The sequence below is a fragment of the Balaenoptera physalus genome, assembly GCF_965194825.1.
Source record: "Balaenoptera physalus genome assembly, chromosome: 15".
In the NCBI taxonomy this organism is placed as follows: domain Eukaryota; kingdom Metazoa; phylum Chordata; class Mammalia; order Artiodactyla; family Balaenopteridae; genus Balaenoptera; species Balaenoptera physalus.
In genome coordinates this window covers 16890056-16911149 of record NC_138894.1, presented here as the reverse complement: position 1 = coordinate 16911149, position 21094 = coordinate 16890056, and the positions used below count along the sequence as shown (strand labels likewise).

The 21094-nt window shown below is 51.3% G+C and overlaps 3 protein-coding genes across 15 annotated transcripts in view; 1 reads left to right on the top strand and 2 right to left on the bottom strand.

Annotated features, from left to right (window-relative positions):
• Positions 1-330: 330 nt before the first annotated feature.
• On the bottom strand, positions 331-4741 carry TMEM150A (transmembrane protein 150A). 2 transcript variants are annotated; one of them, XM_082426878.1, is made up of 8 exons: positions 4464-4740; positions 3761-3940; positions 3272-3319; positions 2845-2931; positions 2135-2202; positions 1728-1855; positions 1334-1511; positions 331-1111 (listed from the first exon to the last, which is right to left on the bottom strand). In XM_082426878.1, exons 2-8 carry the CDS (start codon positions 3925-3927, stop codon positions 870-872), a joined length of 918 nt encoding a protein of 305 aa, XP_082283004.1. In that variant the 5' UTR covers positions 3928-3940; positions 4464-4740; the 3' UTR covers positions 331-869. The 2 variants fall into 2 exon arrangements, with proteins under 2 accessions (XP_082283004.1, XP_082283005.1); XM_082426879.1 differs by lacking the exon at positions 3272-3319 and having other exon boundaries at positions 4464-4741.
• Positions 4742-5123: 382 nt separating this feature from the next.
• On the bottom strand, positions 5124-13225 carry LOC309643810 (UPF0561 protein C2orf68 homolog). Of its 3 annotated transcripts, XR_014254069.1 has the most exons (5): positions 12939-13212; positions 12737-12855; positions 11694-11845; positions 7575-11329; positions 5124-5313 (listed from the first exon to the last, which is right to left on the bottom strand). XR_014254069.1 is itself a non-coding variant. In XM_082426918.1 (4 exons), the coding sequence occupies exons 1-4, from the start codon at positions 13043-13045 to the stop codon at positions 5134-5136; spliced, it is 558 nt and encodes a 185-aa protein (XP_082283044.1). In that variant the 5' UTR covers positions 13046-13225; the 3' UTR covers positions 5124-5133. The 3 variants fall into 3 exon arrangements, 2 of the variants coding, with proteins under 2 accessions (XP_082283044.1, XP_082283045.1); XM_082426918.1 differs by lacking the exon at positions 7575-11329 and having other exon boundaries at positions 12939-13225; XM_082426919.1 differs by lacking the exon at positions 5124-5313 and having other exon boundaries at positions 7520-11329.
• A 1520-nt stretch (positions 13226-14745) lies between these two features.
• The window catches only part of USP39 (ubiquitin specific peptidase 39), a 29009-nt gene continuing 22660 nt past the window's right edge, over positions 14746-21094 (top strand). Inside the window, exons 1-5 of one of the 10 annotated variants that reach the window (XM_082426812.1) lie at positions 14952-15080; positions 17455-17506; positions 17984-18053; positions 19324-19418; positions 20617-20753. In XM_082426812.1, coding sequence (XP_082282938.1) covers positions 17491-17506; positions 17984-18053; positions 19324-19418; positions 20617-20753 — 318 coding nt within the window. In that variant the 5' untranslated portion in view covers positions 14952-15080; positions 17455-17490. Of the gene's footprint in view, positions 15081-15513; positions 15566-17454; positions 17507-17983; positions 18054-19323; positions 19419-20616; positions 20754-21094 lie in introns of those variants that run through there. The other 9 variants (XM_082426814.1, XM_082426811.1, XM_082426808.1 and 6 more) reach the window with 9 other exon arrangements.

Genomic DNA, 21094 nt, shown 5'->3' with positions numbered 1-21094 from the left:
GCTTCTAACAAACATTTTCAAGTTATTCTCTGTGTCCTCCCTTCCTCATATCCCTTAGTGTGGAATCAAACTTCAAACCAGACTCTGAGCAGGACAGGAAGTGTGAAATGATCGAGTCGGCTCTTTAGACTGTTTAAAGGCCCAGAAAGGGCCTTCAAGCCCTTGCCGGGTATTTGGATAGCGCTTGGCATCCTTTGTTTTTGGCAGTCCTGCTCTCAAAGAGCAGCGGGCGCTCAGGACCCTCCCTGGGGGCAGAGGCTTTCTCCCATCCTTTGCCTAGGGAAAGCCAGGATCAGGCCCTCTCCGACTCTCCAGAACAGACTACAAACATGCAAATTAGAATTCTTTTAATAGATATATATATAAAAAAAAGTACTAAAATACCCACGTGGTTCTGCTGTGTTATTTGCCCGAAAGAAAGGGACAGAGTGAAGAATCCCAGTGCAGCTCAGTGGGCCCAGAAGTGGGCCTTCCCACAGACTAAGGAGTGCTCACCCCCGCCCCCAGACTGCTGTCCCTCTTGCTGTTCCCAGCCCCCAATTCCTGCAGCAGGAAACCCCAGTGGTCTGGCCTTGGCACCGGGGGAGTAGAAGGCACCTGAAGGGCTGGCTGGGTGAATGAGGATACGTGACCTTTAAAACATAAAAATAACACTGTGGTGTGGGGAGCAGGCTGTGTGCAGCTTGGGCAGCTGCCAGGGCCCACTCCTGTATGGCACAGGTGGGTGTGGGATGGCCACTCCCCCAGGAGCGAGGAAGCCTCTGTCCCAACAGAATACTTTCTCAAAATCGTTTTTTGGTACAAAATAAACGCAAAGGAGATACGGGGTGGGGAGCTGCGGAGGCCGGGCCAGCCACCCTCCCCAGGCCTCAGATCATGGCGACACTCTCAGGGGCACAGTTGAGGTGTGTGGAGGTGCTGCTGCTTCCGGACGACTTGCAGGCCCGGCCGGGGGCAGGCTGCAGTGCGGCCACCAGCGTCTCCGAGGAGACTGCCCCGAACTCATAGCTGAAGGTGCCGTAGAAGACGAGGATGTCGATGACAAACACCCACTCGCACAGGGCTGCCCCGTGCTGCAGCTGAGAGCTCTCGTGGATGAAGAAGACCCCGCCTGGGATGGGGCTAAGGAAACGTTCAGTAGGATGGGCGGGAGCCTCGCGACACCCTTTCTGCCTTCCCGGATATGCGGCTAGGCTGGGGCAGAGGACCAGGCCTCACCTCTCGGGGAGAGGGGGGCAGAAGACCACCCTGGGTGGGGGCGGATCCCCATCTTGGGTGGGATAGGGCCTGGGCTACAGGAGGAGCTCCTGGCCGCCCTGTCCTGGAAGGATACTGAGGATCAGAGAGACAAAGGCGATGGCTGCCAGCACGATCCGCAGGTAGGCCACAGCCAGGTCCTGGGGGGCAGTGGCCCCGTGGTAGGAGAGGGCACAGTGCAGGCAGACAAAGAGCAGCCCGGCAGTGAAGGCCACGCCGGTTCCGACGTAGTGCAGAGACTTAGCGTGATCCACCTGGGCCCGGAGAGAGGGGCTGACCCGTGAAGCAGCCCCCCTCCACCCACCTCCATCCCTCCCTCCCGGGCTTTTCCCCTCCTGGGCCCTGTTCTTCCCACCCCCAACCTTGAGGGGCAGACCCCGCAGCCTGGGTCCACCCTCGGGAAACTGAGGGCCCCTGCCGAAAGCCTGGCCCCCTTCGGGGAAGTTCAAGAGGTGGGCAGGCGGGCGCACCTGGAAGTTGCCCACCACCACCAGGCCCGCAGCGTTGGTGCAGCCTGTGATGAGCGTTGTGGTGTTGACCCAGGAATGACGGCTCTGCTCCAGGAGCTGCCCGTAGCGCAGGAGGCAGATCAGGGCCACTGGGGGAGGAGAGCACAGGTGGCGCCGGCTCTGGCCCTGGCCCAGCCCAGCCCAGCGAGCCCACCAGCTTCCCCCAGATACTCTGAGGGCAGGAAGGGAACGGACAGGCGGGTGGTGTGCCCTACCAGCGTGGCTGTGTACGAGTCAGCCTTGGGCCTTCAAGGAACGGAAGGGAAGTAGGCGGCTCGAGGCCAGGGCTTCCTGGGCCTCTGTGGGGAGCGGGTGTGAGGGCAGGCGGGACTGAGCGGGGCGGTGGTCGGGCCGAGGGCACAACTCACCCATGAAAGCACCCACGTTGCCAATGAGGCTGAAGAGGCAGCTCTCTGGGGGGTATGTGCCGCACTTGCTGAGAGGAGGGGGCGAGGACAGAGTGAGGGGGGGCAGGAGCACTGGAAGGCCCCATTCTGGCCCGCCCGCTCTCCCTTGCCTTATCTGTGCCTGTTCCTTAGCAGGCAAGCCCGAATGATGAGAAGGGCCCGTGCCCCTCACAAACATTTGGCCCTAGGCTGGCCGCACCTCCCCCCAGGGCAGAGCTGGTGTGCGTGCTGGGGTAGGCGGTGCCCAGGATTGCTCAGCAGACCCCGAGGCTCTTGGACGCCCTGAGACTGTCAAGGCCTGCAGGGGGTCTGGCTTCCCTTAAGCCAGAACTTGGGCTGGGCAAACAGAGAGCTTGAACTTAAATCCAGGTGCCTCCACTTACTAGCTGAGAGACCTGGATGGATGACATAGCTCTGTCTCACTTTCCTTGCCTATAAAATGGTGAAAACAACAGCTGCCTTAGTGCTAGAAGAATTAAATGCCGCTACGCATGTAAAGCATTCAGCACAGGGTCTGGTACATAGTAATTGGTAAGTAATATTGTAATTAAGTGCTCTTAGTGGAATTATTATTCCTGAGACCCAAGGACAGGCCTTTGCTGGGGGGGGGCTTAGTTGGGAGTCTAGCAGGGCCTTGGGTCTCTGTGACCTGCACGGTTTCTAGGCCTTACCTGATGAGGGGGACATCGTCCAGGGTGCAGCAGGTCTTGGGGCCCCCTTGCTCAGTGGGGTCAGGAGAGCAGGATTCGTTGTAGGACCTGGCAGGCAGGACAGAGAGTAGCCTGGGGGAAAGGGGTTCCCCCAGGCCCTTGGCCTGTAGCCTCAGGCCTCTCGGAGACCACCCTCCCAGACCTCCCTTGGCAGGGGCAGAAGAGCCCACTTCCCAGGGCCCCCCTAGGACAGAAGCCAAAGGGGCGAATGACGGTGGGAAGCAGGTAGGTGGGCACGAAGCCATGCCTGGGGAGGGGCAGGCGCTGCCAATGTCAGAGAAGAGCAGTGAGGCCCAGTGTCTCCATCTGGCTCGAGGCAGCCCCGGCCCCAGAGGGAACAGAGATGAAGGGAGCTTTAGAGTGAGGCTGTCTGCAGAGTGCGCCATACCAGTTCTCCACGGGGCACACGTGGTGGTTCATCACGGCCATGGCATACCTGCGGGAGCACAACGGTCACCCCGCCCCATGGTGCACCCAGCCTTCTCCCACTGACTCTTTTCCTTTGATTCTGCCCCCATTCAGCCTCATTGTCCTTTCCGGGGACTCAAGTTGGGGTGGCCCTGCAGCTTGACACTACTCTAGAACCCACAGCCTAGTCCCAAGCTAGAGGACCTCTGGAAGTTGCCCTGGCTAGAAGTGTGTCTGTCAGGGCCACCCTGCTGGACAGCAGTGGTGCCAGCTTGTCCCAAGGGGCTGTGTGCCCAGGCACCAGGCCAGGCTTTGCAGACAGCCAGAGTGACCCTGGGTACCACCCTGGAGCCTGCAACAGGACAAGGGACTTTGTGTGTGCCATCAGGCTCCTGTTGGGTCCTGTCCCTCCTCAGCCTGGGTCCACTTTGTCCCCTAGTTGCCTCCCCCCATCCCCCTCTTTACTCACACAGTCCATAGGCCAGTGATGGAGAATGCTGACAGGCTGACAGGAAGGAGGATCCAGGCGGTCATGAGGGAGGGGAGCCAGGGTGGTGGTGGTGTGGGGGGAGGACAAGAGGTAGGTGGGGAAGAGGGGGTGGACCCAGCTACCTTAAGGTACTTCGCCAAAACCATCAGCTGCCCGGGCCTGGTGGAGAGAGACAGGTCAAAGTCCAGGGTCTAGTGACTGGCCAAAGCCGGTGCGGGGGAGAGGAAGGTGGTCAACACCAGAGGCAGGGCTCCCGCTGCGGCTCTGAGCGCCCACACTTCGGGCTGAGCCCCCGCCGCAACGTGGACACCCTCCGGCATCCACCGGGGGCCTCCGCGTTCCACCCAGATGTTCAGAAATGCCGCGGGGCCCTAACATCCAAAAAGGGAGCCACTCTCCCTGGCCTGAGGGTCCCGGGCTGGGAGAGGGGCTAGAGTCAGGACAGTCCAGGGGGCCACGCCAAGGAAAGCCTGGGAGAGGATCCGGGGCTGGGTGGAGAGGCGGCCGGGGGCAGGCAGCCACCTGACCACCAGCGCCGCGGGGAAGGGGCGGGTTCACGCGGGAAGCTCAGCCCGGCCCGCTCCCGCCCGCGTGGGCGCCCGGAGCCCAAGGTCCGCGAGGCCCCGGGATCCGGGGACCCGCGCCTCCGCAGGTCCGGGGGACGAAGGGGCCCAGTACGCACCTCCCCGGAGCGCCCCGCCGCCGCCGCCGCCGCCGCGTCTGCTCGGCCCCCGCGTGGCGCCGTCCCCGGCTGCGGCCCTCGGAGCTGCCCTGAATGGTTTAAAGGGCCGAGCAGCCCCTCCCCCGGCGCCCCGGGCCGAGCCGCGCCGCCCGCCGGGACGTGGAGTCCGCGCCGCCCCAGCCCTGGCGCTCGCGCCCAGCCGGGAACTACAACTCCCGAGCCCCCGCGCCCGCGTCACGCTGGAAGGGTGGGCGGTGCCCTGACTTCTGGGGACCTGGACGCCGAGGGCGGTGGCGTGGGACCCCAGCGGAGGCTCTGACACCGAAGCCAAAAGGATAGCCCCGTCTACCCTGCTCCTGCGGGGTAAGCTTCGGGAGGCGGGGAGCTCCGAGTGTGCACCGCCTTCCTGCTGCACGTGTGATTGGCACCGCGCACGTGGCTGGAGGAAGCCTCCCTCAGCCGCCGCGCACATTTTGCAGCCTGGACTGGCCGACAGTGACTTCGGGCAGCCTCCCTCCATGTGGCACCCCGTGCCTGCCGCTGTCCAAGGCGAGGCGGGTCTGCAAAGAAGCAAGCACAAAGCCTTGGCTGTTCCTTAGGAAACTCTAGCGCCCTGGATTTGGCTTTTGCTTCCCTCAGCTCAGCAAACTCTGGAGGAGGTCTACTTTCATCAGATACATTTTATTTTCAAGGGTACAAGTACACGGTGTACTGTCCAGAAGTCAGTGTCCAAAATGTGTTTCCTGACTGCTGAGCACTCACTTGAAACAATATCCATTCTAAGTAGACACACTTGGCCAGGTGTTGGGAGGCAAAGGAGAGGAGAGGAAGGCAGGAGACCCAGAGCAATCTGGGAAAAAGCAAACAGGATACTATGAGGATAAATTACCCAACAGCTTCACCAAAATTTATGTTGAATGAAAAAAATGCACAACCTAAAAGTTGAGAATTGTTTTATTCGGTAGACTTTCTGAGGACTCAAGCCCTGGAGGCAGCCTCTCTCTGATACCTCTGAGGGACTGCTCCAAAGCAGCAGGTGAGAAGCCAGGATGGGAGTTTTTGCAAAACCCAGGTATTTGTAATATCAAAAGCTTACTGTTAATTAAAGACCAGTAAACAGACACCTCAAGTTAATGAATTAGTGCTTTTCTATGTATGGGAAGATACAAGAGTCTGGGCTCTTTGAAATCATTCCCTTGATATGCACCTTAACTATCTAGGGCCAATATCCTGCTTTTCTCCATCCACCCTGAATCCCCTCAGGGTGCACAGTTGGGGGTGGCTGCAGGCTTGATGGTCACATCCTTTTTTTCCTGATATGGCAGGAGACATTCTTCGCCCACACTTAACAGGCCAAGGGTGCCCTCCTAGACATTCTTTTCATGATTAAAAGGGCAGGAAATCTTCCTTTCACACACCAGAAGTGTACCTGGCACTCTAAACGGCAGCCCAGCATCTGTTGGAGCCCTTGTGAGACAACACTGGGGCCGACAGACCTTTACCTGAAGGTGAGCATGGGCCCAGGCTGCTGGGAACCAGGGAGCTTAAGTTCGGCAGCACTGGTGAAGCAAACGTAATAGGCAGAAACAGGGCCCTGTACCATGGGGGAAATGGAGAAGATAAACTAACTGGACAACAGCTTGAGAAAGGAGAAACATTTTTGGACCTAGTGTAAGGTAAAAATGGAAACAGGAAACCTGTTGGAGGGCCCTCTTCCAAGCTGCATCAGCACAAGTAGTTAAATCAGGGTCAAGAAGTATGGCAGTGCACATCAATCACTCTACAATACCTGGCTGAAGGACGGGGGTGGGGGTGGGGGTGGTAAAATCCAGTCCGTCTGCTGGCCATGCTGTGCCCCAGGACAAGGGAGTGCCTCTTTCTAATTTACCAAGAAGCACCATCTTCCTGCCCAGGGGTGTTCTCCTTGGAGCAGGCACCTTTTTCTCATCTGCCCAATGGTGCTGTGAACCCTCAGCATTTCCTACTGCTTTGGAAGCTTTGCAATTTTTTTTTTTTTTAATATTTTCTTTTTTTGATGTGGCCCATTTTTGAAGTTTTTATTGAATTTGTTACAATATTGCTTCTGTTTTTTATGCTTTGGTTTTTTGGCGGGGAAGCATGTGGGATCTTAGATCCCTGACCAGGAATGGAACCTGCACCCCCTGCATTGGAAGGCAAAGTCTTAACCACTGGACCACCAGAGAAGGCCCCTGGAAGCTTTGCAATTCTTTTTTTTTTTTAATTTATTTAATTTTAGTTCACTTTAATTGTATTTTTAATTTTATTTATTTATTTATTTATTTATGGCTGTGTTGGGTCTTCGTTTCTGTGCGAGGGCTTTCTCTAATTGCGGCAAGCGGGAGCCACTCTTCATCGCAGTGCGCGGGCCTCTCACTATCGCGGCCTCTCTTGTTGCGGAGCACAGGCTCCAGACGCGCAGGCTCAGTAATTGTGGCTCATGGGCCTAGTTGCTCCGCGGCATGTGGTATCTTCCCAGACCAGGGCTCGAACCCGTGTCCCCTGCATTGGCAGGCAGATTCTCAACCACTGCGCCACCAGGGAAGCCCCAGCTTTGCAATTCTTAATCAACATTTACTATCCCCTGTTGAGCTGGGTTTCAGTTCCTCTCCAACCACAATCATGGGGAAGGCCTGAGAGGGCTACTCAGGTTCTAAACTGGCCGTTCTATCCTAAAGTGGGGGTAAGGCAAGCACTCCAGAGCCTTGACAAGGAGGCAGATTTTGGTTTAATATGACAATCGGAGTCATCCCTAAAATAAAGAAGTAGCCCAAGACAGAAGGGCTCTTCATGGGTAGTCGGTAGGGAGGAGTTGCATATCAGGTAAAAAGTAGGACCAGATATCTTTAAAAGGCCCTTCCAGCTCTAATGCCACGTGAGTCTACTTGTTATGCTCCAACCAGGACAGTTCTTAAAATAGGCAGAACAAGAGATGAGATTTCAAGTGCTGATTCTGTGCTGCTGAATGACTTCAGGGCAGCATGTAATCTTCACTTCCTTATGTACACAAGTGATTTCACAACTCTTGGCAAAAACAGTGCTATAAAAATAGTAAGTTTATTGGTTGAAAAAAATACTGTATTTGATGAGTACCTTCCTTCCAGGATTTTCAAATAATTTCCACGTCACTTTATTCATCCATACGCATAAACATGGGAAATGAGAAAAGAGAAGAATGTATAGCTTTTTACACACTTAACACGACACAGCCAGTGCAACCAGTCTCATTCTGGTGGCTCTGGGAGGGCCGAGGGGCCATTCACTCTCTTCCCTTCTGGCATCACTCCACCTCCTGGGGAAATCTGGGGTGGGTTCCTGTGGCTTCTTGGTCATTTGATTCCTCAGGGACAGGAGTTCAAGGAGGGAGCTTAAAATGTTTCAGATAATTGTCACCATTCCATGGTGCTTCTTCCCAAAGAAGGCTCAGAGGTAGGAAAGTAATCTGTCCTTAGTTTTCTTTCTATATGCCTCATTTATATTTGGGACCAGCTGGGGGACCCCTACCCTACCATCCACAGATCCTGCCAGATGCACAGCAAACTGGATACCCACCACCCCAAAGGGCTTCTTCCAGTTTCGTGGGCTAATCTCTAGATGGCAGTGCCCCTCAGAGTGGAACAATGGAGACGGAATGTCCCTTTCAGAGGCTCATCCACAGGGAGAAGCATTTTTTTTGGCCACGTCGTGAGGCATGTGGGATCTTAGTTCCCCGACCAGGAATCAAACCCGCGTCCCCTGCATTGGAAGCGCAGAGTCTTAACCACTGGACTGCCAGGGAAGTCCCAGGACAAGCATTTCTTATTGCCCACGTTGGTCCTACTGGCTGGCCGGGCTCCTACTCTCACTCAGTACAAAAAGCTTTGCATTCTCCTTTTCCCTTCTTGCGTTACCTTCTTCAAAGACTTCCATACTTGCCAGCTGGCTGGAACTCAAGCTTTAGTGTTTACTCTCGCACAGCCCAAAGCTCCTGCAGGCCCCAGCTTCCTTCTATTAGTAATCACCCACGGTGGCCCAGGAAACACAAAGCCTTAAAATCCAAGGCTTAGCCTTAGTAAGTGAAGATCACTTCATTTTGGATTAATGTGAGATATGCTTGTCAGGTTACAAGACTTTCTTTTATTAGGCGCTGAGAATATATCTAGTTAAATGAGTGCTGATTCTGAAGCAGTCTGCCGGAAAGCCCCAGCTAGTCTAATGCTGTTGCCACTGCACCAAACGGCACGGGACAGTCCTCTTTGGGACATCTCTAGAGCCTCTGGGAAATGCTCTGGAACATGCTCCTTGATGGCAAAGCACTGATATTTGAAAACAGCTGGAAGACATCGAGAGGCAAGTCCGGTGACCATACTGGATAGTACTACCTTGGACTGGGATGAGGTGTGGCAGAAGCAACGAGCGGAGCTGTAAGGCTGTCAGTGGGCTGAGGGCCATCACCAGAGAAGCATCTCAGGCACACCTGGAGTGATGGCACCATCACCACCAACAGGCCTGCTCTGAAGGACAATGCCTCATTTAAGTACCAGGCTTAGCGCTTTACATAGTCTCGTGGCACAAATTAGCTACAAATTAGAACGTTTTCTTGGGTGGAAAATATTTTATATGCACTTGATAAAAGCAAAGGGCCTCAAGAAAAAGCTTACAAGCAAGATATTCCCATCATTCTCTTACCTGAGAGTGTTAGGATTACACGATAAACACACAGAAGGACAGGATAGGTACACAATTCTCACAGGAACGGAGGCTAAAATTTCAGGCGCCATGCCCCCAACCTCCTCTTCTGGACTTGTTTCTCAATTCTACAATAAATCCAGGAAATGGGCCATCTAGCCGTGAGAAGACGAACCTCAAAATATTTCCAAACTAGGAAGCCTAAAAGTTCCAGTGAAATCCTATGTCCAAGTCAGAAGATCAGCTGAAGAGCTGGAAGACGAAAATGACTGGTGCTCTGAGCTGCAGGAAGGCTGGGGATAGAGTATGGCATAGTCTCCCTGACCCAGGAGGCTCTGGAGGGTAGCTAACGTTAAAAGTCAAAAGGCACTTCCAGCCTGGCTGAACGAGGACAGACTTTCTCCTTTGAAAGCAGAACTGAGCCCAGCACTGGCAAGTTTAAGGCATTTAACCTTGGGCCAGCTCTGGGGGTCAGGAGCATGCTGGTCCCTGGCTGCCTCCACAGGCCCTGCTAATATATCCACCTCACTCACCTTCCCAGCGAGCTGTGACTGGCTGCACTTTAACGATGGAGTCGAAGTAGCTGCCTTGCCCCATTTCAGAGGGGGTAGATTTTCAGGGGTGTAGGGCATGAACCAAAAGTGCTCTCAAGTGTCCTTTAAGAGAAAAGCTGCTGAGAGGGACCAGCCAGACTGATCTTGAGACCCTGATGAGGAAAAACCTCTGGGGCAGGGGGCTTTGTTTTGAAGAAGTCTCAGTGCTCACGGGCTTACTTAAACCCCATACTTCAAGTCACTGAGGTTAGGCCCATTTGCTGGAAAACTGAAGTGGCTTGGAACTGCAGTGCATGGGAGTGCTTGTGGATTTCTCAGACTGTAGCCCAAACCTGCATTAGGAAAAATGTTCACTTAGGTGAAAGCAGTGATATTCCTGGGATCTTTATTCTCAGGATCTGTTGGGAGTTTTATATACTCTATACTCTTGGGAGGTAGGAAAGGAGAAAGCACAGAGCAGGGGAAGGGCAGATGAAAGAGGCTTGTTTCGCTCCCTCTAGGGCTCTCTTCAGGCTTTTTTTTTTTCTTTTTCCCAACTAGGGCTTGAAACAGGTAATTATTGCTAGTGTTGAATTTCCCTTTGTATGTACATTCAAGGCTGTTAAATCACAATTGGAAACACGGTTTCAGGCTTGTTTTGATAATTCCCTTTTAGCCTGAGCAGAGGATGGTCTGTTCACAGCTAGGGATGAGGTTGGAAGCTGGAATTCTGTAGTCCAAACCCTGGCAGGTTTTGCTGCAAGAAATCCTCACAGTTTAGTTCTGGCGTCATCTTTCTAGATCTCCTTACCTAGACTGTGTGAAGTGGTGGAGCATGGGAGAAACCTGCAAAAACCATGGAAGGGGAGGAAGACATGCTCACAAGCAGGCGTCAAAGAAGATCATCTCCCTTGACTAGCATCAGAATTACTGGGAGAGCTGGTCAGAAAGGTAGACCCCAGAACCCCATCTCCAAAGTCCTGAGCATCCGTAGGTGCGCAGTCACACTGGGAGGTGGGGGGCGGGTTGGAACTGATGGATTGAGAGACAAAAAAGATGAAGGAAAGAAAAGAACAAAGAAACAGAGCTGAAAAGATGATCTAGGAAAGCACGGATGGAAGTGAACAGAAACACAGAAGAAAGGAACCATAAAATAACAAACGGGGCTTATGGAGCTGGGCGGAGCAGCGTGGTCAGATGCCCTGGGGCACGTGACCTTGGTGAGAAAGCAGCATGTTGGCAGAAGGTCTCATAAGCCTCATCTCTCCCCGGAATCTTTGCTTCCAGAACACCAAGCTAACCAAACAAAATTCTCAAAAACGTCCAGAACATTAGGCTGGTCAAATGGGCCAATATACGAGAAAGAATGGCTACAAGGGAGGTGGCCAGGCGTAATCCCTGTGACACCCTTTTCCTGTGGATGTGGCAGCTCTGGGGCGGGGGGGCCGGTCCTCAAGATCAGCTCAGACTGGTCCTGGCACCCCCAAACTAGGGGCGGCTCCCTGGACAGCGACTCCAGTCTGGTCAGTGTCGGTTCTGGCGCTTTGCAATCTCCTCCTGGATGCGCAACTTGAGGGCCTCTCGCATGGGTGGCTCCAGAGGTGTGTGTGCCGACACCTCCTCGCTCACCCTTCCGGGATCATCATCCTACGTGGAGGAAGTCAGGAAGCTCAGGGCCTGGCCTCTTCTGAAGAGGCGACCTGCCCTGTCCCTAGACAACTCTCTCACAGAACTCTGCTTGACTCACAACTTCTTGCCAGTGCCTGTCATTTCCCAGGTGTCCCCTGTAATAGTGACTCTCAACTGGGGGCCATGAGCCCTCCCTGTTGCCCGCTGAGAATCACTGTGTGACGGCAGTGACTTGTGCTCAAAAGCATCGCCCAGCAGTCTGTGCTCTCATGTGGAACAAACACTTCCCACTGGCCCTGAGGAAAACAGTGGCTCCAGGTCCGGCAGTGATTTCCATCACGGCCCAGGACCTTCAGGCTGCAGCTGTTTCCATCAGGCGTACCTGATACACGATAACTGAAGTGACGTCTCCGCTGTCCGCCTCATATTCTAAGCAGAAGAGCTGATGGCCAGGGGGCTCTGGCTCAGAGCTGCCACTAGTGCTGCTTTCACCAGACTCCTCACAGTCTGGGTTGCTTGGGTGGGTAGAGCCATCTGGAAGGATGAACCAGAGTGAGAGGGAACAGAGGAAGGCTGCTGGAACCCCTGCCCAGAGATGATACAGGAAAACATACTGTAAAGCCCCAATCCTCTCATGGACCTAGAATGTACGTACGTGTGTGTGTGTGTGTGTGTGTGTGTGTGAAATCAGCCACCTATCAGGAATTTTATTCACCTTTGTATCCCTGCCCCAGGACCAGCACAGTCCTACCACGCAGTGGGTATACAATGCACATCTGTCTACACGGTTGGAAGGTAGTGGAGAGGTGGATAGGGCCCTGCCTGGGTTCAAATCCAGGCTCTGCCATTTATTTCTCTGAGATCTCCAACAAGTTACGAAACCTCTCTCTGCCCGTTTCCCTGACTGTGAAACAGAAATGATAATAGTTCCCATCTTACTGGGTCCTCTAAAAGCTAAGTGAATGACTGCATATAACCTCTAAAAACACTCTTAAGGGGAGCTCAGCAAATTTAGCATCATACGTTAACTGCCGTAATCTCTAGATCACAAGTAAGCTGGGGAAAAAAAACCCATTAACTGGGTTTGGGCTTCATTCCACAATTATGTCCTGGTCGCCTAGAGCTGTGCCTAACTTTTTTCCTGTTAGCTGGTGGGAGTGCGAAAATATAGTACGCTGGGGGCAAAGCGGCGGACAACTTGCCGACTCTCAGGGACGTCCGGTAATAGTGATGCTTAACTGCGGGCCTTGAGCCCTCCCTGTGCTGCGGGCAGAATCACTGAGCGGCGATTGGGGAGCGTCGAGATAGACGTTGGAGATGAAATGAGTCTTGAGAGGTAAGACAATTTTTTCCCAGACAGAAAAGAAGAGCGCGTGGAGGCAGAGGGCCCGGGGGCAGAAGACCGCGCGGGGCGGGCGGCCTCACCTCGATGTCGCGGCAGGTACACCTGCAGGTCGGGCTTTCGGGGCCGAGTGGGCGCGGGCGTGTGCCGCCTCCTCGCCTTCTCCTTGGCCGCCTGCTTCACCTTCTTGTCGTAGTCGTCCCTGCGGGGAGCCGAGCGGGAGTCAGGGACGGCCGGGCCAGGCCAGGCTGGGGCTGGCAGCCGTGGCGCGGGGCGGGGCGGTACCGGGCGAGCTGGTTCCGTCGGATGTGGTGCACGAAGCCGTGGCTCATGTCCAGCCGCCCGCCAGGCTTGCAGCAGAGCCCGGGCCCGGGACCCGGCGCCGCTTCCATCTGGAGCCCCTGTGCGCGGAGCCGCGGCCACCGCCGCCGCCGCCGCCGCCACCGCCTCCTCAACTGCCCCAACTGCCACCCTCCTGCCCCGAGAGGTCCGCGCCCCTCCTCACTCGACTTTCGACCTCGCGCCCTGACGCCGGTCGGGAAATGGCCAGCCGGGCCGAATGTCCCAGCGCGCGGAGTTCCCGGAGCGGGAGGGGCGGGGCGGGGGGCAATGGGGCATGCGCAACTTCCATTCCCGGGCGGGGCTTTTCTTTCGTTGTGACATTATCAGTAGGAAACCAGGATTTAGGCTTAGTGCTGCTACATCAGAAAATCCAGAAAAACACAAAGCACCCATCACAGCACTCAGCGTTCGGTGTGGCGCCTTCCCGTCCTTTTTCCTGTGCTTGGATGCTGTGAAATTCCATCACCAGCTGTGTGACCTTGGCTGACTGTTGAACCCTGCTGTGTCTCAGTTTACTCATTTGCAAATGGGGGCACTGAGATCACCTACCTCCAAAGAGATCGTGAGGAGGCGAGTGCCAGGGCAGGGCACACAGCGGCGCCCCGGCCGCCCAGCCCAGCCCAGCCCGCGGCCCGCCCGGGGTTCCGCGCCGCCGCCGGCGGGGACGCTCCTTCCAGCCCGCCCAGCACCCGAGCTCTGCGGACTTTCCCGCCGCCCAGCTCGTCTCGGCGCCCACCGGACCGATGTCTTAACTCTCGGCGTGGGAGGACCCAGGGCCTTTCAGGCGTCTGAGCCTGTGCCATTTTTGAATCCTCTTTAAAAAAAGACGAAACTAGGAATCCGTGATTAGAACAGGGACAGACTGGTACATCCACACAGTGGGATGCCGCTGAGCAATCAAAAGGAACGAGCACTCAACAACTTGGATGAATCTCAAAACAAATACGCCGAGTGAAAGAGGCCGGGGATAAAAAGAGGACTCTCTGGGTGCTTCCATTTATATAAGACTCTAGAAAGTGACACTGATCTCTAGCGACAGAAAGCAGATCAATGGTCGGGAGAGGGGAACACTTTTGGTGGATGGTGGTTAGGTTCATTATCTTGATCGTGGTGGTGGTTTCAGAGTGTATACATACCTCCATCAGTATTCAGCAAATTGCACACTTTAAACGTGCATTTTATTGTATGTCAATCACACCTCAGTAGAACTGTACAAAGTATTGAATAGTTCAGGGTTGTGGAAGGGGTCGTGAAAGTCACAGACCCTGAAGCTTGAGCTTTATTAGCGTCACTAGTCTCCTTCTGCTCGTCGTTCGCATTTTTCTGTGATACCAAGAACAATCCTCTAAATGTGGAATTAGAGCCGTCGGATTGCTCCACGAAGGCGATGACTTGGGGATGTCGCCTAGTTCTGTGCAGGGCCGTCGGTCTCCGAGGCGCGGAAACTGGAGACGACCTGCCAATTCTGGTTTCGGGACACACAGTATCTTGAAGACACCTGGGGCCCAATGCCAGCTTTTCTTATCCAGAAATTCCGCAGCCAGTGAAAGGTTCCTGTCTCTTTAAGCTGGTAATAATGGGTAAAGTGGCAGTAGGCCCGCCTATCGGTCTCAGGTGCGCGCGCACCCGCAAAGACCCGCCCCCCCCCCCCCCCCAGAGGCGTAGTACTTCCCAGAAGTTCTCTGCGGCGTGATTTGTCCCCATCGGCGACTCGTAGAAAACCTTGAGCTCGATAACAGCGCCGCTTCTGATTGGCTGATTGCCGCGTGCTCGGTCTTCCCTGGAGTCTGTGCCGGGCGACTCGGCTGGTAGTGGCGATGTCCGGCCGGTCCAAGCGGGAGTCTCGTGGTTCCACCCGCGGGAAGCGCGAGTCCGAGTCGCGGAGCAGCTCGGCTCGTGTCAGACGGGAGCGAGATCGGGAGCGGGAGACCGAGGCTCCGAGCTCTCGGGGCAGTCCGGTGCGCGTGAAGCGAGAGATCGAGCCGGCGAGCGCGCGCGAGGCCCTGGCGCCCGTGGTCCCGGTGGTGCGGGTGAAGCGGGAGCGCGAGGCCGACGAGGACTCGGAGCCTGAGCGGGAGGTGCGAGGTGCGCGGGGCCGGGCGCGGGTTCCACTCTCGCGTTCTTCTTTTTCCAACCTTCTCTCCCCACGGGGAAGTCACACTCCACTCGCGACCCGACTCCGTTTTAATGAGGATAGTACTAGTCTTGATCAGGATCGTAGCTATAGCATTTCTAGCAGTAATAAGAACAGCAGCTTTCCTTTATCGGATGTCTAATGCGGGCCAGGCGCTGTGCTAATTGTTTTACAGGTGTTCCTTCCTTTTAGTTTTTTACAAAATACCTGAGGAGTGAGTCCTGCTGTAATTTCTGAGCGGAGAGCCTGAACGCTGTGCATTTGGACCACACTGCCCTGTTACCGAGGGCCGTAGCAGCCAGGAGATATGGATTCTAGTCCTGCCTCTGAGACTGAGTCACGGTGGTTTGGGAAAGTGATTTTCACGTGTCTGTCCCTCTCTAGGTTAACGGAAGGAGTCCTGGAACCCATGACCTTTGAAAGCCTTAATAAGCCAGTGAGTCTGTCAGTTCCCATCCATGACTGTACCCTCTGCCTCTTTCTGCTGGACTCATTCTGCTTCTCTTAGTAATTTCTGGAGACCTCTTGGCCAAGCCATGGTACTCTGTAGTGTGTACACTCTTTTCCAACTTTTGATATCTTACCAATCATTAAGTAGGTTTCCATCGTTTCTGAAGCTTTTCCTGTTTACCTCAATTACATCTTTTCCTTCTCTGAACTTGGAACTTCTGCCTTGAATATGTTCCTATGTACTTGTTTTCTGGTAGGTTAGCAGGTGAACATATCACAAGGCTACATGTTAGGGACAGTGTTCATTGGCGGGGGGGTGGTCTTCATTCTCCAGGATTTTATAATTCTGTCTCTGCACCTGGTAATCTATATAAGATTATACTCTTATGTTAACTCTTAAATTTCTAGCTCAGGGTCCTGTGTTTGACATGTTTTTATATTACCCTCAGGGTCCAGAATAGCAGCTTGCTTGTGGTAAGTGCTTGATAAATGTTCTTTGAATAATGTAGTTAATAATTTCAGGGTATTCTTTGATTTCCTTTACTTAAATATTCTGTCAGCCTCACGTTTCCCTTTCTTTGGAAGAGAAATTGTTTCTTAGATATTTTGTATAGTTATGGTAAGGAGATTGTTTTCTCTGGGACACACTAGGATCCCAGTTGAGGTTACTGCTGGTTTTTTTTTTTCCCCTTTTATTTTTTTCATGAAATAGATTATAGGTATTAAGATGAGCTAAATGTCATGCACATGTATAGTTTAAAGAAGAGTGTGGATATATACCTTAAATCTACCACTTGTCAAGAATTGTGAAGGGTCTGAGATTTTACCCTTTTTGTACGCTACCAAGTTAGCCTGCCGTGGTTTCACGGATGCTGATGGAAGACATGGAGCTATTGGGCTTGAGACAGCTTATTGCAGCAATAACAGTAGCCAGAATATAGCGTTGTCACTTCCCTGAGTCAGTTCCCACAGCGCAACACGATGAGAACCCAAACACACAGTGGGGGTCCTCACAGGACGAGAACTCTGAGCTTAGAGAACCCAGATCTTCTATAATGGGCTGTGAGCTTGCCTCCCCTTTGCTCTGTAGGGACACACTGTCTCCTACTTCCAAAGCTATAGAAACAAACTTCACTATACAAACAACTTTGACAAGATAGTCTGGAGGCAGTCAGTGCCTCTGGTCACAATATGTGCAGAAATTCGAGAGACCCATGGAGAGTTGCCTCCCGACGCTGTTCAGCTTAAGAAGTGGTACTTAACCAGTACCTCAGAAGCTCCCATAGGCCCCTTCCCAGTTGCATCTGCCTTCCTTGCTTGCTTGGGTAATCACTGAATATTTTCTAATCATTTCTACTTTTATTATTTTATTATTTACAGTTTTACCTCACATATACGTCCCTAAGTAGAACTGTATTTTATTTTGTGTTTGTTATAAATGGAATCATACTATATGTTGTCTTCTGTTTTGCCTTTTTTTTTTTTGCTAGCCATATTGTTGAGGTTTATCTGGGTAGATGTTCATGGCAACACAGTGTTCTATTGATGATATACCAAAACGTATTCCTCCCATTTTTATATGTTGTAGACATTTGGGTTGTTTCCAGTTTGGTCTCTTTCAAATATTGCTGCTATAAATATTTTTTAGTAAAGCATTCCTGATGGCACATGTGCAAAAGTTCTCTAGGGTATATAAGTAGAAGAGAGATTGCTGGGCCAAAAGGTCTGTGTATTTTCAGCTTTGATCTTGCTGTACTATTTTCTAAGAGGTTGTAACAGTTTATACTCCCACCAGCAGTTACATGAGCATTCTCATTGTTCTTCATATTCGCCAACACTTGGAATTGCCTGATTTTATTTTTTCCTCTCTGGTAGGTGTGAAGTGGTATATCATTGTGCAAGGAAATTTGCATGTTCTTGATTACTGGTGAGGTTGAGCATCTTTTCTTTTCTTTTCTTTGTTTTTTTTTTTTTTTTTTTTGGGCCATGCTGTGAAGCTTGCAGGATCTTAGTTCCCCAACCAGGGACGAACCCCAGCCCCCTGCAGTGGAAGCACAGAGTCCTAACCATTGGACGGCCAGGGGATTCCCAGCATTTTTTCATAAGTTTGAGGGCTGTCTTCCTCATTTTCTTTTGGGTTGTCTTTTGTTGTTGTTGTTGTTAATCTCTTCACCAGATTTCTTTATGTAATTGCAAGCAATTCCTTTGTTGGTTATACGTGTTTCAAGTATATTCTCTCAGTTTGTGGCCTGTTCCATTAAGTGGCCTTTTTTTGGTGTTGTCTGGCTACCTGTACAGGAGCTCATCCTGATTAATTTTTCCCATTTCTGTGTTTGTTTGTACTGGTAGTTGACCCTGAGCATGGGTTTCCCATCTTCACAGCTTTTGATGCTTTTCCTTTCAGCAAAGAATGGCCGCATGGATTCTGAGGATCGGAGGAGCCGCCACTGCCCCTACCTGGATACCATTAACAGGTCGGTAGCACGGGAATGCCTAGGGCGGCAGCAGAACAATGGAGTCTATGCAGAGAGTTCTTTGGACTGTACGTTAAACAATACGTTCAAAAACTTTATCTCTTTTAAAGCTTTCTGCCCAGAAAACTGTGCTTCTTGCCGTGTTTTTTAATCTTTGCCCTCCAATTTAAAGTGTCAGAGAGCATGTTGTTTTAGGGTGGGCACACGCAGAAAGAGCTTTTAGCTCATTTTGAATTTGTATGTGGAAATAAAGGGATATGTGGTGTCGACGACAATAGCAAATTTAAATATTATTGAACACTGACTGTGTGCTAGGTACTACTCTAGGTGCCTGGGATTCAGCACAGGAAAAACAGACAAAAATATATCCTAAAGCAGAGGTGTTTACCCCATCTTGGTATTCTTTGATCCCAGATGCATTTTAGCATGGTTTTTCATTTATGCTCTAGGGTGGCACTGTCTAATGGGCTTTTTTGCAACAATGGAATTGCTCTCTAAGGGCTGTCCACTGTGGGAGGCACAAGCTACTTGTGGATACTGAGCGCTTGAAATGTGGCTTGAGGAACTGAATTTTAAATTTTATTTAATTTTAATTATTTTACTTTTAAACACCAATAGCCGTGTGTGGCTAGTGGCCCCTTTGACCGACAGTGCAGCTTTCCTGGGACCATTACCAGTTAATTAGAGTTAATGCTTGAGAATGAATCCCCTTGCCACCTGTGAATTCAGTGGAGGTAAATTTTCTTTTGTCACTTAACCCGCCCAGTACTCATATATCATTACTTTGCACTTGAATAGGTAGATCTGTTGGTAGGTATTCCCCTAAAGTTCTTCAGGCTTCCCATTTATTTTTATGGACAAAAATAAAATTTTCTTTTGTGAAAGGGTTTATTCACTCTTTTTATGTCCTTCCTTTAATGTCTTTTAATTTGGAATGCTGTTGGGGCCCTGTTACTTTAGTCCTCTTTGTGGCTTTTCCTCCAGAGAAAGTAATGGAAGATTCTCAACTGGTTGTGAATACTCAAAAGAAAGAGGGTCGTTGGTGGAGATACCTTTGCACTGCTTTGGGGCTTGGTGGGTGGCGGTGCTATATTAAATGCCCAGGTAAGGAAGAGTTAATGTTCCCCACAGTTTGTATGTGACTGTTGAACTGTTCTCTGAAGGCGGCTGTGTGACTGCAGAACAGGAAGCCAGCGACACTGCTTCGCTCAGGTGCTCACCTAGGCAGCCATCCCTGTTAATTGTTTCTGTTTTGTTTTGGTTCTCTTAGGAGTGTGCTGGACTTTGACTTTGAGAAACTGTGTTCCATCTCCCTCTCGCATATCAATGCATATGCCTGTCTGGTGTGTGGCAAGTACTTTCAGGGTAAATAAATGTTTTGCATCACATTTTCAGCACTAGTCACAGTTCTATTCAGGGATTTTTTTTTTTTTTAAGTAAGTAAGCTGCTGTTAGGAGTCGTGTCTAATAAGCCCTATCTTTGTTCCCAGGAAGTTGGAATACTCTTAGAAAATCCACAGGAGGTTCTCTGATTGGTCAGAACCTGAATACATGTGAAAGGGAGAAAGAACTAGCCGTATAAGAGACTATGTAGGAAGTATCAGAGACTCTGGGTTTTTGAATCTCTGATGTTTTCTATACTTATGTCTTTTTCTGAGAATCCTTTTACTCTAAGGACTTTTTCATTCTGTTCTTTTCTGGAAATTTATTATTTCAGTTCATTCAGAGCAAGCAAATGCTTTGTACACAGTACAGTGGAGGATTCAAAAGAAATATAAACTACATTCTTTGCTCTAATAAGGATCTTATAAACTGTCAAGGTTAACACGTAAAACAATCAGCAAACTCTCTTAAGACCATAAAGATTACGGCTGGCCTGTGTGGCGCTGAGTACAAATAGGGATGATAGGAGTTGAAATATGCAAAGATCATTGTTAGCTGGAGTGTTTGTGTAGAGTTCACGGAGGAGGTGGAACTTGTACTCTGTATGCAGGACGTAGAGTTTGAATAGGTTAAGGGTGAGATGCTCTAGAAAGGAGTGGCAACGTGAACAAAAGTATGTAGGTACAGGATTGTCGTGAATGTGGACAGTTAAAAATCAGGACTAAGTGATGATGGACCATCACAGATATGTACGTGTGTATGTGCAAATCTGCGTATGCACGTACGTACATGTACTGTATATAAATATATGTGGATATTCCTAGTTTCTAATACATGAAACTAGTTCATATACATAAACACATGCATATATACACACAAACACACACATATACACACACACGCACAAATACACCCACACATATTTTCTATGTTCATGTATATGAAATTAGTTCCCTTATGTCTTGTGCCATCTAGGGAATAAAGATAACGTGCTATTCTTTCTTGCTAAGTTTTGTGATGAGAGGAGTTCATGTGGGAGATTCCTTTCGTGGATGGCGTAGTACTTTGTTTTTGCTGATATTAACATGTTCTGGTACAGAATAATGAAAGGAAAATTACCCCTCATCTGTGTGCTTATGGAGTCTGCCCTTCTCTCATAGCCTTTCACTCTTCCCTACAGGCCGGGGTTTGAAGTCTCACGCCTACATTCACAGTGTCCAGTTTAGTCACCATGTCTTCCTCAATCTCCACACCCTCAAGTTTTACTGCCTCCCAGACAACTATGAGATCATCGATTCCTCGCTGGAGGATATCACGGTGCGTGTCCAAGAGGGTTGGTTTGGAACTGGTTATCCTGGGAGCCACCCCAGGGCTCCTGAGGATCTGCCCCACCCAAGGTCAGGGAAGAGTCTCAGTCCCTTGGGCTTCGAGAGGCTCCTTTCGCCTTGGGAGGAACCAGGGAAACAGAGTAAGGAGGTCACAATTCATAATTTTGGCCCGTGGTCTACAGTCTAGCTCTCATTTCTGCTTTTAATGTTGAGGGTTAGGACTGAAGAAATATTGCTACTTTTCAGTTAGGGTGAAAGCATTTTTGTGAAATAAATTATCCTTCCATATTTTGGAGTAGGGATGGGAATTGGGCCTGCTGTAGGACAGTG